Source organism: Zingiber officinale, chromosome 7A (genome assembly GCF_018446385.1).
Source record: "Zingiber officinale cultivar Zhangliang chromosome 7A, Zo_v1.1, whole genome shotgun sequence".
Taxonomy (NCBI): Eukaryota; Viridiplantae; Streptophyta; class Magnoliopsida; order Zingiberales; family Zingiberaceae; genus Zingiber; species Zingiber officinale.
Window position 1 is genome coordinate 1,118,567 of NC_055998.1, and position 18,280 is coordinate 1,136,846.

At 35.0% G+C, this 18,280-nt stretch overlaps 2 protein-coding genes across 4 annotated transcripts; one reads left to right on the top strand and one right to left on the bottom strand.

Moving 5' to 3' along the window:
- Positions 1-2,067: 2,067 nt before the first annotated feature.
- On the top strand, positions 2,068-7,312 carry LOC122000677. Of its 3 annotated transcripts, none has more exons than XM_042555093.1 (4): positions 2,068-2,339; positions 2,444-2,512; positions 5,229-5,422; positions 5,528-7,312. In XM_042555093.1, exons 3-4 carry the CDS (start codon positions 5,399-5,401, stop codon positions 7,184-7,186), a joined length of 1,683 nt encoding a protein of 560 aa, XP_042411027.1. In that variant the 5' UTR covers positions 2,068-2,339; positions 2,444-2,512; positions 5,229-5,398; the 3' UTR covers positions 7,187-7,312. The 3 variants fall into 3 exon arrangements, with proteins under 3 accessions (XP_042411027.1, XP_042411029.1, XP_042411028.1); XM_042555095.1 differs by having other exon boundaries at positions 5,386-5,422; positions 5,493-7,312; XM_042555094.1 differs by having other exon boundaries at positions 5,386-5,422.
- A 1,806-nt stretch (positions 7,313-9,118) lies between these two features.
- On the bottom strand, positions 9,119-10,941 carry LOC122000679 (protein trichome birefringence-like 28). Its single transcript, XM_042555096.1, has 5 exons — positions 10,421-10,941; positions 10,178-10,349; positions 9,884-10,083; positions 9,661-9,816; positions 9,119-9,576 (listed from the first exon to the last, which is right to left on the bottom strand). Exons 1-5 carry the CDS (start codon positions 10,798-10,800, stop codon positions 9,216-9,218), a joined length of 1,269 nt encoding a protein of 422 aa, XP_042411030.1. The 5' UTR covers positions 10,801-10,941; the 3' UTR covers positions 9,119-9,215.
- Positions 10,942-18,280: the final 7,339 nt, after the last annotated feature.

The following is an 18,280-nucleotide window of genomic DNA, read 5'->3' on the forward strand; positions in this document are numbered from 1 at the left end:
ATCCACCCATCCCTAGGTTACCGTTAAACTCATTCCTCCCAATTCATGTGATTTTTTTTTTTGACGGCCCAACCCCTCGAGTCGAACTTTTTCTTTTCTTTTGATTTCCATATTTCTGCATCTTTCTTCCTTACTCACCACTGTGCCTCAACTCGCCTCTTTGTCACAGTCTGGTTTGTCGAAGGTCAGTCAGTTGCCTCAATTCGTTTTTCTTTCTTTTTTGATTTTCGTATTTCAACATTTTTTTTAACCTAATTTTCGTCAATCGGAATTAGTGTCCTTTATTTTCTATTGCCTCTTTATTTTCTATTGATGACAACAGTGGTCCTTTTTCTAGGACTATGGAACTCGATCGTCACTTTTGAGATCTCTCTCTTTAGGATATAGTTTTATCATTTTCGTTCGATCACTTCGTCATGACATCTCTTATTTTCTATGAATATTTTTTTTTTTGCTTCTATCATTTTTGATATTTTGATAGACGTTTTAATTATGCAAGACCATTGACAAAGTTGTTGCCATCATATTGCGTTTTTTTTTATAAAATTGTTCGGTCTATGACTTTGTGTGATTATTTTGTATTTTACTTATAAGGATAAAATGAGAATTTTGGCCGATTCTCATTCCATAATTTAAGCCAAACCAAGCAATATTAATGGGAATAATAGTCATTCCATTATCTATACTAAGCATATCAATCCAATAATCATTTCCATTTCCATTAATCTTTCAATCAAAACTCATCATCATTCCCATTGCCAAATATATACCAAGCTTTCCCTTAATTTCCAATCAATTATTCTTAGGTTAAGTTTGGTTGGGTGTAATGTAATTGAGCTTGTAATGTAATCAAATTTGTAATGTAATGTAATGTAATCCTGATTACATTACTATATTTGGCAATGTAATGTATGTAATCTTTGATTACAAGGATGCTTATATTCTTTTGTTTGATGTCTATTATCATTACATTTTGTAATCCAGATTATATTGCATTACAAGTTAAAAATGAAACCAAACAAATTAATCAACCTTATAATATGATCTGAATTATATTACTAATTACAAGACAGATTACCTCCTACTAAATGCCGCCTTAGTTATTAATCTTTCTTAATGATTCTTTACTCTATTTTCAAAAAGTTACATATTTTTTCTCTCTATTTTAATCACCAAGGACTTCTATTGTCCCTTTTCCATATTATTCCCCATCGATTCTGCAACAAAACCTAAGCATTAAGTTCATGTTTTCATGGTTTGGTTTTAGGGTTTGATGATGTCAAAGTTAGAGAAGCTAGTAATAAGAGTAAAATGTCAGATTTTGCTAGGGCTGAAATTTGTCAATTGTGATGTGAGAAACAAACTGCTCCATTGGAAAGTAATAGACAAAATGGGGCACTATAAAAAATTTAAACTGCCTGCCCAATAAATTCAGTAGCATTTATTATTATTAAAATTATCATATAAATAATATTTTTTAGAAATATATTAAAAATATATTAGTATTTGTTTTTAAACAAAACTCAAATGTAAAATTCAATTTATGATAAGGTATATTATAATATTTTTTTACTAAAATTATTAAATCCATTTAAATTATCAAATCAGGGTGTCATTTGATAAACGGAATATAAAATAAAGAAATACCTCATGAAGTAAAATTATAGTCTTATTTTTAACGAAAATTATATTCTTATTCTTTTAAGCTTCGATTGATTCCTCTTAATTGAAACAAAGCATGAAGCCTAACATGCCATATCCACTACGCTACCTCCATGGTTGATACTTTGTCCACCTCACCACGACAATAACGACATCTGTCAATATTAAATATAATTTAATAATTCAATCTTGATTTGTATATTATATTATTATACAGGAACAATTTAGTTTTTAAAAAATATTATTTTATACCATGTGTCTTTTTTTTAAAGAGGTTACATAATTTTATTTTGACTAAATAATTTTCTCAAATAATAATAGCATTATTTAACGAATTTTATTTCTTAAATGTAAATTTTAGATATAAATAAATCAGCCAATGAGAATTCAAGCAGAAAAATAAAAGAAAAAGAAAAATTCTCTCGGTGCGTTTCAGAAGAGTAACGCAGCTTCTAGCAGACTCCTTTGTGGCCGCAACGCAGCCTCATCTCGCAGCGTCTCTCCGCCGTCCCCGCCGGCTTTTGGCCTACCGAATCGCCATCCGCCGTTGCTTGGATTTTCAATTAGCAGATCGATTATCGACCAGGGCTTCTATGCTGTCTCGATTGTAGGTTGTCTGTCTCCAATTATCAAGTCAAGGGTTACTCGACTTGGAGACCGAGGAGTCGAGAATCAAGGTCAGAATGGTTTTATTTGATTTAATCATTTCCGAATTTTATTGGGCAAATGGGTTTATTGTTCCCTCAAAATTATAAGTTTTTTTTGTTTTTGTTTTCATTAGTCACCCCTTTGAAGAATTGAAGAGGATGATGTAATCTGCTACAACTCCCTTTCAAGCGGATACTGCAAGGTAAATTGATAGCTTGAGTTTTGATTAAAGGGAAGTTGTTTATACTAGTTTGTTTAGGATTGTTTTCTTTTTTGAAGCACTTGCATGTTTAGGGATATTAATATATACATATATTTTTTTACATGTGATTTCATAGTTGATCCACACTCAAAATTTGTTGAAACAAGGTGTGAAAAAGAATAAACTGGCAATTTCATGCTGACAGTCTGACCGAAAAAAGGTGTAAAGAAATTATATTGCAAGTATCATTATTATTTTGGATGCTTGCGTTCATTTACTAAATCAGTTGCTATCTATTATTATTTATTCATGGTAGTGAAATATACATAATAGTTTCCCAGAGTTCCAATGCAAATCTTGCCATGACTAATTGAATTATTCAGATCATGGTGTTGTTACCAGTTCCCTAGAGAACTATTCCCTAATTTGAACATTACATTAATTCCTGAATGGTATTTATTTCCTAAGACCTAGTTCAATGGAGAATACATATTTAAGTAATTCACTTAAATGTAGGGATATGATCCATGGGACTATAAATAGTTGAGACAAATAGCTTCTCGGTGATAATGATGGAAAAGGATCTTTTGAATCTTTTAGTGTGGAAATTAAGGAATTAGAGGCAATCATCATAGTTGATAGATAGAGATAGGTAGCTGGATTGATCACCTTCAAATTTTCATGGAGTTCTTCTTAGTCCATCCTTAAAGTTTTTGCACTTCATCTATTACATTTCCTTTTTCTTATGCTCTTAGGGTAATTTTATTCTAGAAGAGATGCTATACTATCCAAACTTTATTGTTGCAGTTCTCTATTGTCTTTTTCCTCTATTATTATTATTTTTAAATCTTTTCTATTTCTGAGTTTCTTTATTATGCCATTATAGCTTGGTATACTAATGCGTTTGTGATAATTTCCTGTGGAAAAAAGCTCAATTGTAGAGATAAGGTCATCTTCATTGGTTTTCTTGCTTCAGTCTTTTAGAGAAAACAAACATATAAAGTTCATAGTTGGATGGTTTATGTGAAAATTTTGTTACAAGCATCTTTGAGTTCTTTCAGTTCCCTGGTAAAAGCCTACATACCTAGCTCTTTTAATTGATAAGTATGTCACATAAAGAAACATAAAATAATTTCAATTTGAAAAGTTTTTCCTTGATCAAGGATTTATAGAATTATTTCTAAAGGATTTGTTTGTGTAACAGGTGTGGTAAAGCATTTTGTTAAGGCATTAAGTTACCATCTTCTTGATTTGTTTGCATACCTTATGCTTTATAGGGAATGTTTGATTATTGAAATTAGCCATGTTGTTGTCAATTGACTTATGCACTTACACAAATGCTAACTTTAGTGATGTATTGTTTACTTGCATGTCATGATATGTCAAACATGACATTTAGATTAGAAAATGTCTGTAACTGCAGTTTGTATACTAGGATTTTTTTACAGGATGGTAATTGAGTTAATCATAAAACAATTACACTACATGTATAAAAGATCCAAGTACAATGGTAAATAAATAAACAATGTGAGACTCAAACTGTTTATTCATACACTCAAACTATGAATCTGTTTCTTGATCTCCTTTGTTACTATATTACCTATAACATTAGGATACTAGTGTAGTCGCATGAAGAGGTTATGTGTATTAGCAGTTCTGATATAGTCTACATCAATGAATGCTTCAATATTTAGAGCTTCATGTTTCCTATTAAAGTACTTGTTTCCTTGGATATTTTTTGTGTAAAACTCCTACTGCTTCCAAGTGCTGTAGTATTTTAGGCTTTGCATAAATTAACTCACTTACCAATAGTAATTGAGATATACAGTCTTGTGACTTTAAGAAAAATAGGCTTTCCCTGAAATCATCAATAAAATGTGATTTCCTAGATCATCATTTCTTGTGGCCACAATTTATGTTTCAATACAATCTAAGTGCCTACTGGTTTGTACCCAAGTAGATTTGCACCTTGCTGAAGAGGTACAAGAAGATCCATTCATATTTCATAAGATAAGGAGACTCCTTCAATACTACAAGCAACCTCAATACCAAGCAACAAATTTAGCTTCTAATTTAATTTCGATGGTACTCTGCGTATCACTTGCTAGTTAGTAGAATATCATTAGCATAAAGTGCAGAGACATTGTGTCTGTGGCATTGTGTCATTAAAAAATTGAATTGGCATGCTTTCAATAGGGATCACAAACTTGTTATGGGTGGGCAATGATCATAAAGGTCACAGACAGAAAAGTCACAAGATAAATACTCAGATTTGCAAATGTGAGATGATTGAGCAAAGGGATTTATCGTGAAAGTGTATTTATCGTTTTGAAGAATGATTGATTAGTAGTCTATCTGTTGGCCAACGTTTTGAAACATCAGTGGTGAAATACATTTAGACAAAGACTGATGGTCATAGAAACCAATAAGTTGTGGAATTTTTTTTCTACAAAACATATTGGCTTATATGGTATTCTTTAACAATTTCAGTAGTTTTTATTATATGTTTTTTTGTTAATTAAATAAACTGAATAAATAATCTAGTTAGATCTAATTATAAAGTATGATGGTCATGTAAGCGAATATTGTTTTACAACTTAGTAGATTTGGATTTTCACAGAGCTTATGTGGAATATAATTAAGCATAGTCAATCATTTGGTATCTACTAATGACAAGCTTTCCCAAAGTGATGATGGCTTGTTTTTTCTTCTGCAGAAAATTGTGTCATGGCTATGCATTGTAGTTTCTGTTTTGAATCAAAGACTCGGGTTCCTGGACTATATCTTAATTTTATCACCTGCCATTTAATTTTTCACTTGACTCGAGTACATCCTGTTGAAAACTTGAGATTTTGAATATTCTATCATTTTAGGAGTTGACTCTGCATGCTTCAACCGAAGATGGTGGAGGTATATATATATTAAGATACATGATTATTTTGTATTTCTATGAGCTTTGACGGTCATTGCATTCTACAAGCTGAATCTTTTTAATTTGGGATAAAATCTACAAAGATAATGGAATCCAATGGCGATAAAAGAGATGAAAAGGAAATTGTGGAAGAACAAGGCTCTGTCATCTCACCAACTGTCAAGGATCAAAACACTCTTTACATTCAGCCATCTCAGCATGAAAATGTATTTCAGGATACTAAGAAATGTTCATTCCTGGATATCATTAGAAATATTCCTCATGGCAACAAGTTTAGGAAACTTGGTCCTTCCCCTTCAGCCAAGTTTCGTCAATTTGCATATGAACGAGATGAGTTCTCTCGTTCAGTGATCTCTGAGCAGAGTCCTACACAACAGTCCCGTGTGTTCTTGGTCAGAAGAATTGATTGGGCATCCTTATGGTCAATGTGCAAAGAATGGTTTAGAGATCCCATGAATATCGCACTTTTCATCTGGATTTCTATTGTCGCAATATCTGGTGCTATCCTATTCATGGTTATGACAGGAATGCTAAATTCCGCTTTACCAAATAAGTCTCAAAGAGACGCCTGGTTCGAAGTTAACAATCAGATCTTGAATGCATTATTCACTCTAATGTGCCTCTATCAGCACCCGAAGAGATTCTACCATCTTGTGCTTCTGTGTCGATGGGGACCAAATGACATTCTGGTGCTCAGAAAAATTTACTGCAAAAACGGCATGTACAAACCTAATGAATGGATGCATATGATGGTTGTGGTTTCTCTTCTCCATCTGAATTGTTTCGCACAGTATGCTCTGTGTGGTCTCAACTTGGGTTATCCCAGATCCAAGCGACCTGCAATTGGAGTTGCATTGTGCATCTCGGTATCCATTGCTGCTCCAGCTTTTGCTAGCGTGTACAATATTCTCAGTCCCCTCGGGAGGGATTATACAAGTGAAACTGATCCAGAAGCACCAGCCAAGATTGTTTCAACCGCTGAGGGGTTGACTCCACGGGTAAAATCCCTTGAAAAAAAGTTCTCTTTTGTTGTAAAAGAAGACCAAAATTTGGCACAGAGTAAACCAGAATGGGTAGGTGGTCTATTTGATCTCTGGGACGACATTTCCCTCGCATATCTTTCAATCTTCTGCAGCTGTTGCATATTTGGGTGGAATATGGAGAGGCTTGGATTCGGCAACATGTATGTTCATATTATGACTTTTCTTCTCTTTTGCCTGGCTCCTTTCTTCATCTTCAACCTGGCAGCTGTCAATATCAACAACGAGGCGGTCAGAGAGGCACTGGGGGTTTCAGGCATTCTGCTGTGCTTTTTCGGTCTGCTCTACGGTGGCTTTTGGAGGATTCAGATGAGGAAGAAATACAATCTTCCTTCAAGCACATTTTGCTGCGGGCACGCCTCATCGACCGACTGCTTTCAGTGGCTTTTCTGTTGCTCGTGCTCTCTCGCGCAGGAGGTGAGGACAGCAGATTACTATGAGATCGTGGAGGACAAGCTACGTGACAAACAGAACGACGATGGCCAGCTCGAAGATGGCACACCTCTGTTTAGATCCACTCCGGGTTCTCCTTTCCAAGGCCGGTCCAGTCCGTCGATCTTTCGGATGGAATATAGGACGACTCCTGTAAGTTATTCTGCGGGACAGACTCCAGAGATGCATTCGCCTGTTGCTGCACAAGGATTTCCATCAGTTACACGAAAAGAAGGCAATATGTCACCGGCTATTTCTACTGCAGAGTAAATTGTGTTCTCTTTCACTCCTTTTCTTTCAGCATTTTGAGTTTGTGATTGTTTGTAAATTTGGCTTTGCCCACAGACTGAACGAGTTATTGTAGTGTATCTGAAATATTCCCATTCCATGATCAAATGATCAATCGGGTAAGAAGAGTTTCGCGTAAAGGAGCTTGTTCCATGTATCAGGAAGGCTGAGCAAGCACCAGTGGACGCAGTCAGCGTAGCTTCTCAGGTTTGCTAGCTGCTCCGCCGTCAACAGACTCCACTGCTTCTTGTATATCTGCGTGTGTGCATCCTTCCTGTACTCCGACAGCTGCATAATGTTCAGCAGTGTAATCCTGCCCAACTCCCCGACCACCCGCATCTTGCTTTTGCTCATACTTCCTCCCGGTGCGACTGGTCCCTGATCGCCGACGTAGAGCATCGCTTACCACGGAGCATTTCTAGTGCCAGCGTCGCATTGAAGCTGCTCACGGACTGTTTGATGAACTAACTGTGACAGGATTCAACTACATAGAAGACAGATGAACGCACTGGCAGGGAGCATCCTTATGGCTGCCACCGCTGGTAGTTGGCATTGGGCCGATAGTGCGCCTGGCACGTGAGCTGCGGGTGGATGTAAGGACACATCCTCCGCGTATAACGACTTCGACTCCTCGTCCGTCACCTATTCCCCGGCGAACAAGTCGCATCCCGCCACCATCGTCTTCTCCACCTCTTCTGATTCATTTTCAATCATTGTGACGACTCAACTAAATCCTTTCCACTAATTAAAGGCTTCCCGACCCGTTCGTTGATCCCAACTGTACACAATTGATCAGTGAGTACTGATACCGTCTGATTAAAGCTGAATTATCGATGAGATGATTACAAAAGATCACTAAGTTGAGAAGGAGCATTAATAAGTAGGCCAGGTCCTGACGTAGCTACTATAACACATATAGTTACTCTGACGCTCAAGTTAGAGAAGTGGAGATGTAGAAAGCGGGACCTGTATTGTGCAATCTGATCATTCATTTGGGTTGATCAATTTTTAAACCTGGGCTTCCATGCCAAAGCTCGCGGGTTACGGAAATTTTTTAATTTCTTTAGGCAAATTATAGATTAATAGTACAACGTAAACATAGAAGTTTGAGTCCTCCTTTCCCTCTATATATATATATATTTTGGTTATTAATACTAATGACTAATAGTCATTGATAATTTATTTTTTCCATGTTGAATCAATAATAAATTGACGGAAGTGCTGGGACAAGCGAATCGCATATATATATATATATATATATATATATATATATATATATATATATATATATATATATATATTATTGGAAATTAAAATTATAATGTGAGAAACTAATATGACATTATATTATCTAAAAATTATTTCTTAAAAAAAATATTATGTATATCTTTTTAATCAAGCGCTAGTTTTGGTGGTGGTAAAAAGTATGATCGTTTATCGTAGCCCCTCTAAAACAACCTCATATATTTTACAAGAGAGTAAATCTGAACTTATACAGTCTTAATCACGTTACTAAATAGAGATGCAGGATAATCTAAAATAGTATTCACAAGTGTCAAAAATCTACCATGCCTATAGTCCGCGGGGCAATCAAGCGCTTGTTTGGTAAGTCGGACATCTGCTGTCAAATGTCTCAGTGAAAGCAATAATTGACAATCATGGAGCTGGCCGAGTGGCTATCAGTTAAAGACCTTTCAAGTCCGAGCTGGCCTCCCCGGTGGCTATTAATGACTCTAATGAGATTGTTATGTTTTTCTAGATAGCAACAATTCAGAATGTACCAAAAGCCAGATCAGTTCGTGGTGAATCTTGGTGCTTGTGTTCTTTCCAAATCTAATCCTTTCCTGTTGAATTTAGAGTACAAAACTAGGTAGGACAAGATGTCGTTTGGTGAAGAGATCACTAGGTTTCAGAAAAAGATTGAATCCACGAGATGGGCTGATGATAATTTCATCAATTTCATGTCAAAACTACCACAAAATTCCATTCCCCAAATTGTGAAAACCATTTACTATCGTTGAGGCCGCCGGCCTGAGAGGAACCTGGCGTAGATGAGTTGGTTCCACGTATCGGGAAGTCCGGGCACGCACCAGTGCAGGCAGTCGGCGAACTTGGCCGGCTCCGCCTTCTGCTCCGGCGTCAGCACCTTCCCTTGCTGCATTGTGAACACCGACGTGTGCGCGTCTTTGCGCCGCTCCGACATGGCCGTGATGTCAACGAATGTGACCGGCACGCGCGCCGTCGAGGCCGCCGCCTTCCTCGCCAGCGCCCACAGGCCCATCTCCGTTCCGATGTGCACTCCCGACATGTTCCGTATCGGCTCTCGCTCCTTTGCGCACTTGACGCCGTCCGGGTTGCCCCAGTCCATGCTCCTAAACGTCACCAAGCGGAATGCAACATGAAGCTTCAATTCAACAATGGCGGATTAAATTCAATGCTCGCGGATAGTTGAGCACCTGCCATGGAGAGGGGACATGCTCATGAAGAAGACAGAGGAGCTGTTGGGGTCCAAGTTGCGATCCACCCAATCGAACACAGTCCGCAGCACTCGCTCGTAAGCTTCCCTTCTTCCAATCTCCTGGTGCTCTGTCCAGTTCTTGGCTCCCGGACGCCTGCTCACAGAGATCGATGATCAACCGAGCAAAGAGGCGAATGAGCTCAAATCTAGTGATTACTCACAGGACTTTCATCCGGGGATCGTTCATCCACCAGATGTAGGAGTTGAACACGAGTACATCCGCCCCCTTCCAGTGGGCCGCGTGCTTCTCCACACTGTCGGGGTTAATGACCCTCACCGGGATGCTGTGGAACTCCGGCTCGTCGGAGTTCGACTCCACCAGGAACGGCGCCCAGTAGAACTCGATCGACGCATGGTACTCCTACGAAATTGGGGGCGGGGATGGGGTGTAGCAGATTGGTTGAGAAATTTGGGGCTACCGCCGAATCTAGAGAAACCCTAATGGGTGGGAGTACCTTGATCGGGAAGATGATGCGAGATCCATCGACGATGCGGCTTCTCCTCCCCCGCGGCACCACCGTCTGCATCAGACACACCATCGACTCCCACTGATTCCGATTAATCGAGTCCCCGACGAATACCATCCGCCTACCTCGTAGCCACTCCAGCATCCGCCTCGCGTCGAATCTGGAGACCGAGTTTTGAACAGATCAGACTCGCATAGCACAGAGTCAACCGAGGAAGAAACAGGAACTGACCTGGGCAAGGAGCAGTTCTTGGGTTGCCACCGCCACTTCTGGTACAAGGTATCCGGCCGGCCGTTCTGCAAGCAGGAGACCTGCTTCGAGAGGAACTCGCAGTCGCCCTCCCGGTAAGGGGGGTAATCTTGGTCGAACACCCAGTCGCCATCCGAAAGGTCGCAGGCCTCCGGCACGAAGGGGTCCCCAGGGGCGTAGTCGGTCTCGTAGAGGGCCTTGTAGCGCCACCAGGAGTACTCAGCCAAGCTACGCATGTCTTCGCCGTACAGGACGGCAGCGAGAAGGAAGACCGCGACGGCCACGATTAAGATGGGGAGCTTACCGCCTTTCCGGAGGTAGAATCCGGCGAGTTTGGCCACCGCCGCGAGCGGCGAGTCCATCTCGCCGGCGATCTGTTAGCTCCTCGAGGCAGTGATTGTCGCTTCCGGTAGCCGGTAGGGTATCTATCCGTCTGTAGAGCGTACAAGAGTTGGATCGGACAAATCTGCCCACCAACGCTGACCGACTTTGAAAGGCTGTACGTGCTCGAATACGCAGCCAGTGTTTCATATTTTATTAGCTTTTCGGGCATCACCGAATGAGATGTTTCTGCACTGTTCGTACCATTTTATCCCCAGGGATATTATTCGATCCAAATTCACTCATAATTGGAGTGAATTTCTAAAACTTTTTTCAATTATTTTTCCATCTGTATTTCTTAGACAATAAGACAAACTTTGGTTAAGTTTTTTTTTTAATTACTAGTGTGATTGAACGTGTGTGTAATATAATAATATATAAATTATTTAGGTCTTTGAAAATCTTAATTTTTTAGATTTTCTAGTATCACCCTTATAAACTAAGAATTAATTATTTGTATAAGATTCGTCAAACCCATACAATAGTGACGCTAGAGAAGAGAATCCTTGTAACAGATTTTCCTATGCAAAAAATTATTTTAATTTAATATTATACTTGTCTTAGTAAAAAAAACTAAAAAAATATATTTTTTAATATCGTCGGTCTAAAATATTTATAAAAGCTTTTTTGATGTTGTCAATTCTAAGATATGGGACTAAAGATAACTATAATTTTTTTATATAAAACAATCAGAAAAAATTAATGATGAGAAAAATTCATAATAATACGTTGTAACTGAGTCTTGAACTCTAGATCACTGATTGTTTCGCTTGTGGAATTACTAATAAATCTTGGAATTATTTTTAGTGTAAATAGAAAAAAAGACATTAACGTAAATACATTTTAGGCTTCATCAAAATTAGTCCTAGGCAAGGTGGAAGGGTTAAAAGGCTGCTCTATAAGGAAGGTTTGGCGGGCCTTTGATTCTAAGTTTCCTTCTATTTAATGCTCTGATCGCACCATTTTTAATGTTCCTCTTGTGCTAGGAGTTCATAGGCTCCGAGGTATGCCTTGCTATTTAGTACTTGATGGTTATTGTCTTCCATTTCGGGTAGCCTAACCCTAGGTCCAATTTTTGATGTTGTGATGAAAAGCTTGTTTAACTTCCTGCCTGCTCTAGGTTTTTGTTAGAGGATGGCTAGAGGGACTAGATGGGGAAGTTTGGTCCGAATTTACCAGATTGAAATACAGTAGAGTATTTCCGTGGTGATTCCATGAAGTTTAATCCTCTCATTTATAGCTCAATCTTTGTGCTCATTCCCTAAATTTGTTATGTGCAATGATCGGCTGTGAATCTGCATTGTTCTGCATCAGCCTTAATCATAGTTGTTGGGCTCTGGTCGAACCAGGTGGTGATAAAGAGAAACCATATGAATAATCTGATAACCTAAACCAGGTTCCATATCAGCTAGAGGGGATATGGAATTGGAAGCACTGTAGGTATACATACTAACTTTTTCTTCAAACACTCTAGCCTCCCTATGAAGTGCAATAATTGGACGATGCCTCAGCCCTAGCAACCCCTTGTGATCGAAGGCATTTGCAAAACAAGCACACCTTTACGTATGACCTTTTAATTGCGATGAGTCTCTTCGTGTTTGAAGTGACTAGTTTCATGATTCAATGCTTAGAACATATGAGGATGAAGTGACGCTCTTTGATTGCCCCTGCATAGCCTACCCATGCCAAATAAGTGATGAAAGGATACATTGCCTATTCCTTCTGAAAACTATAAAGGGTTGAGTAAATCATCCTTCAAAATGACGGTAATTCCCATAGCAATTGTCCCTGCTCTTTGGTATAGACTGTTTGGATTGGATTTGTATTGACTTAAGCGTTAAAGTGCTTGTATCAGGTATTAGAATTTTGGGTCATAATTGTAATTGTAAATGTCTAATGTCATCATCTAAATAAGTCATAAATCAATGTGGTCAAATTTAGAATTAAAGATTGACTTAAGGGCTTAATTGTTATGAATATAATAATGTGGATATCATGTGCAATTTCTGATTTGTTGAGAGACCAAATTAGAAATAAACAAACTTAGACTTCTATAAATAAGGGTTATGACCCACATTCGTAGAGAAATGATTATGTTTTGTATCCCATCGGCAAAATTCTTGGGAGATTCAGAAATCTGCAAAATTGAAAATTATTCCCTAAATTTGACTGCAAAACATGGATTCTGGCATGCTTCCGAAATTCTAATCATTATGTTTATTTCTTAAGAATTGAATAGAGTTTAGGATTTTGTGTTAAAATTTCTCAAACCATTTTTCCATCACCAGAACCCCTCAGTGTTGGCTTTTGCAAGTTGGAGGAAAAGCTTAAGCATGCTCATTTGGAAATTTCTCTCTTTGATTACTCATCAAACTTGCTCAACTTTTCAAACCACTTTCTTGAATGGTCAATGAGGCTGGTTGAACTCAATCGTTGGCTAGATTAGGCCACCCCTAAATCACAAATGTTAGCAGCAGTCCATCTCGTTGGCAAGTGACAACTTAGCTAAATATGTCGAAGATGGGGAATTAGGATGATCATCTATAATCTGTTACTGTCATCGGTTATTTTCTCATTTTGTGCAAAATACATTAAATATAGGTAAGTGATCCTAGGTTAATAAATTAATTAGGACTTTTGCTGATTAAAATGATTTTCTGCAAGTTTGAGCATGTCAGATCATGTGGTTTATACAAATATATTCATGGAAATTAGGATTCTGAATATGATTATTAGATGCTCAGCATGATGACTCAGGAAGTGAAACACTTTTTTCAGACTAGTTAACTGTAATACTCGATGAAGATGGTTAATGAGGTTTGTTATGGAAATTTGAGAATTCATTTTTTCTAAGGAAAATTAGTTTGCTTGCTTTGTTGGATTTGCTGATTTCTTTAGTGTTTAAAGGAAGGAGGTTATATTATTGCATTTTCTAATTTGGGCTAAGAAATTGCAGAGGTTTGTTGCACCACTCTCCAAGTTACAGTGATTTTGGGACTGTCAAATGAGGTAGAACATATAGGATATGGCTAAAGTCCTCGTCTTGGCAATGTGATCCGAGCTTCTAATCTCCTTTTTGAAGACCCATAACAACCAACTTATATAGGGCTATGCTGATTGGGCAATTGAAGAAGAGGTGTTTGTGAGACTTACCGTCTTCCACTCATGGCGGTCTCGATCAAATGGAATTCAAATTCAAGAACAAAGTGAACTCATGTAGAGGAACGAGCAAAGCGACGAACGTTTGTGTCATTTGGTTTCACCTTTCCTTTAAGTCAGTCCTGTCAGTCCGAACCTTGAATGGGAGCTACAGAATTTGAGTGAAAAAGATCGGACTAGAACAAAGAGACAGTGGCACTTGAATCCAGACCCTATTGAGCCGAGGCGCACGTCGTTATCACTCGTACCATGCTTTCCATGATGTTTTATATGAACTTAATTGCCAACAAAAATAGTGATATATTAATTGTGCCAATAGAGCAGCCGTCGTGAATGACTTGCTTCTTATACAGCTGCATCCGAACTTCTAAATAAGATTAGATGCATTGCCTACCGTAGAGTGGGTTGAATAGATTCGTTAGCCTTGCCCTCAGATGTCTTATATGCAATTATAGGGATTCTGAGTTCTAGGTTATTTGGTAGCATTTGGTACAGAAGAAAACCAGACAGCTGTCGAAGGAGAGGGTAGATCTTTCTATATTTTGAATGGCTAGTCATAAATGACCCTGTCGAATAGTCATAAATTGCCTTTGGTGCAATTTACATGAAGGAACCAATGATTGAAAGGTAACTAAATGTGACATTCTTTTCAGTTAATTATTTAACATTAAAATATTATAAGGAGAAACTACGACTTAACTATACTCAGGAAACAAAAACATGACTTCACCTCATCGGCCACTAATTCGAAAATCAGGACATAATAAGGTACATTCTAAATTCTTTCTTTTGAAATGCAACGTAGGCATCTATCGTAGATGCAAGTTTCGAATGATTTTTTCATTATTAAATCAAACTAATTGTTTTGTGAGTTAGAATTACATGAGTAGTCTAACTCTAGTCAGATCGAGAACCAGTTCAAAACAGGAATTTAAGATAACGTGCTATGGGTGCAACAAAAAGAGTCACTATAAACACGAGTGCCCTAACCTAAAAGAGGAGAACCCCAAATCTTCAAGAAGAAGAAAAGCGTTCAAGGCTACTTGAGACGAATTGTCTTCGGAAGAGTCAAACACGGGGAATCAAAGCAAAGAAACTTCATGCCACTAATGACAAAAGAACAAATAGTCGAACTAAAATTCGAGTCCAAGAAATATCACAGATCCATATCCGTTTCAGAAGGATTAGATGAGGTAATCACCCCTTCTAAATATAGATGCTTAAAATAATTAAATGTTTGTTTAAAAAATTAACTAAATCTAAGGATCAGGTTAATTTGCTTTTTGAGGAAGTCAAAGACCTTAAGGAACAAGTCAACTTGAATCCCTCAACTAACTATGTTCAAGATGAAACTTCAACTCAAGTTATAAAACTTGAGGAAGAAAATTCCACCTTGAAAGGTCAAGTGGAGGGACTCAAGAAAATGTTTAAGAAGTTCAACTTAGATTCCAAGTGTTTGGATATGATGCTTGGGTCCCAACGAGTTGTGTATAATAAATCTGGACTCGAATACAAAGTTAACACGACAAACAAGTCGTACTTGTCTTTGATTAGTCAAAATGTAAGAAACCAAATTCAAACATAGGTCCCTAAAGCAAGTTTACTTAACTTAAATGAACCAAATCAATATTAAATTCCTAAGGATTAAATTCATCATCTGGATAGACCATATCAAAGTTATGATTTAGTGGGAGTCAATAGAAAAAAAAAAATTTATTCGGTTAATGCATAATTATTTGATTTACTGCTTTAAATATGACCGCTTAGTTTTAATTGAAAATTTATAATGATTAGAAATAAAAAGATTTAACTAATTTTTGACAACATATCATCAAAATGGATTGGGATGATAGTAGCTAAGTAAATTTTGTTGAAGACATGTCTAGGCTGAATCATATGTGTTCTATTTGATGCACTAGACTTAGTGGATCTAGTTGAAGCTATCTCAGTCAAACATGAGCTAGTTAGACCAAAATATAATATTAAGTTATTTGTGTTGGTCGTTTTTGGAAAGTTTTGTCTAAGCACATGGTTACTTTAATGATGTCTTTTGTGACTCATCACAACCTAGAAGCTTACTCTATAAATTACTTTTTGATGAACTCAAAGCTGAGTTTGAATCTAACAAATAAAGATCAAACAACCTTTTTAAAAAATTCTTAATAATTCAAACCAATTTAATTAATCAACTTTAAATGAAATTAAGTAAATATTAATCTAACAATTATATTAATTAAATTTGAATTTATTGTAAACTTAATTAATCTAATCCAAAAGTAACCTTAACTAATTACTTAATTAAACTAAAGTCCATATACGAATAATAATTAATTCAAATAATAATTCAAATTTTAAATTAATCAGTTTAATTTAAAATTAATAATTAATTAATCATCTTATATTAATCCAAAATTAATAATTAATCAAATTAATTCAAAAATAATAATCATTCATTCCTAAATTAATTGAAAGTTAATAAATTAATCAATTCAATTAATATATGAAATCAGAATAAATTAATATTAATAAATAAATAAATAAATAATTCGAATTTAATTCTAAGTTTAATAAATAATTAAAAAAATTAATTAATAAATAGCTTTAATGAATCTTAAATTAATTTAATTTATTATTTTTAATTAATCCTAAATTAATTTAAAATTAATAATTAATCAATCAATCCTAAATTAATTTAATTCAAAATTAATAAATTAATCAATTATTAATTTAATTCAAAATCAATTAATAAATTATTCTGATAAATTCCTAATTAGTTTGAAATTAATTAAGTTTAATTTAATCCAAACTAATTAAAATAATTAACTTAAAAATTCAACTTAATTAACTTTAAATTAATCCTTAATTAATTAACTTTAACAATTAACCTTAATAATTCTAAATTAATTAATCTTAAATTAGACATAAATTAAATTAATCCAAAATAAAAACTAAATAAATCAATAAATAGTATGTATGTAATTAATTCAAATTATAATTAAACTATTAACTCTCTTTTAATTCATAATTAATTATCAATGTTAACGTAACTAATTCAAATTTAATCAATTTAACTTTACAAATCTAATTAATGCAAATTTAATTCTCAACTTAATCAAATTAATTAATTCAGATATTATTTAACTCAATACCAAATGAATTAATTAAAGTTAACTCAATCCAAATTTAAATAAACTAAATAATTTCAACTGATCTAAGTTAACCCAAAATTAATTTAAAATTAATTAATAAATTTAATATAAAATTTATAATTAAACAAATCATTTTACAAAACTATAGGGTTCTTTTGCTTGATCATTTAGAATGAGTGAGATGATCAGAAAATAGTAAATGGAAAATATTTTTGATTTTTTTTAAACTAATAAATTTATTTTCTTAAAATTAATTTCAAAATATTGATTTATTGGGTGCAATTATATATATATATATATATATATATAGATACTTTTTAAAAATTAACATAATTTTTGAAAATTATTGTTGACTAATACTTAAGCTCATTGATCCTTAAGGTAACCTATGAACTCCTAGACCCTTAGACATATAGGTATAAGATTCTTGTGGTTAACAAGAAATTTTTAAGGAAGTGTCGAATTAGGGACAAGTATTCTCTTTGAAAAATTCTTTTAAATCTCATTTTTGATTTTTTTTAAAAAAAATTATTTTCAAGTACCATCGGTACATAGACTTAAATTTCAAAAGTTATTGATAATTTGAAAAATATTTTTGAATTTCTTTTTGAAAAATATTTTAGGAAATATCATTTTCATTTTTTTAATTTTTTTAGAAAATTAATCTTACTTAGAAAAAATACTTTAAAAATTAATTTCAAAAATAATTTTCATTTAAAATTTTTTAGATTCATTTTCAAAAAATCATTTTCAGACTTATTCAATTAGTCATAATTTATAAAATTTATCTTGAAAAATATTTTCACTTTGAAAAATACTATTGTTTTCAAAATTTAAACTTAGAAAATTAGTGCCTTTTTTCTTAATTCATTTTTGAAAATTGATGTTATTTCTACTTAGCAACATTTTTCAAAATTTTGGTTCAAAATTACTTTTTATTTCTTACTTAAAATATCTTTTATGATGACTTCATATTTTGATGTGTGTCAAAAGCGTAGAGATATTGAACTCAAGGGGAGTATTTAAATTAAGGAGATTTTTTACTTTAAACTTTGAATTATTTAACTTAACTTTGAATTTGAATTGTCAAATATCAAAAAAGAGAAATTTTTTTGTACAGGGAGCACCATTATCAAACTTTTATTTTGATGTT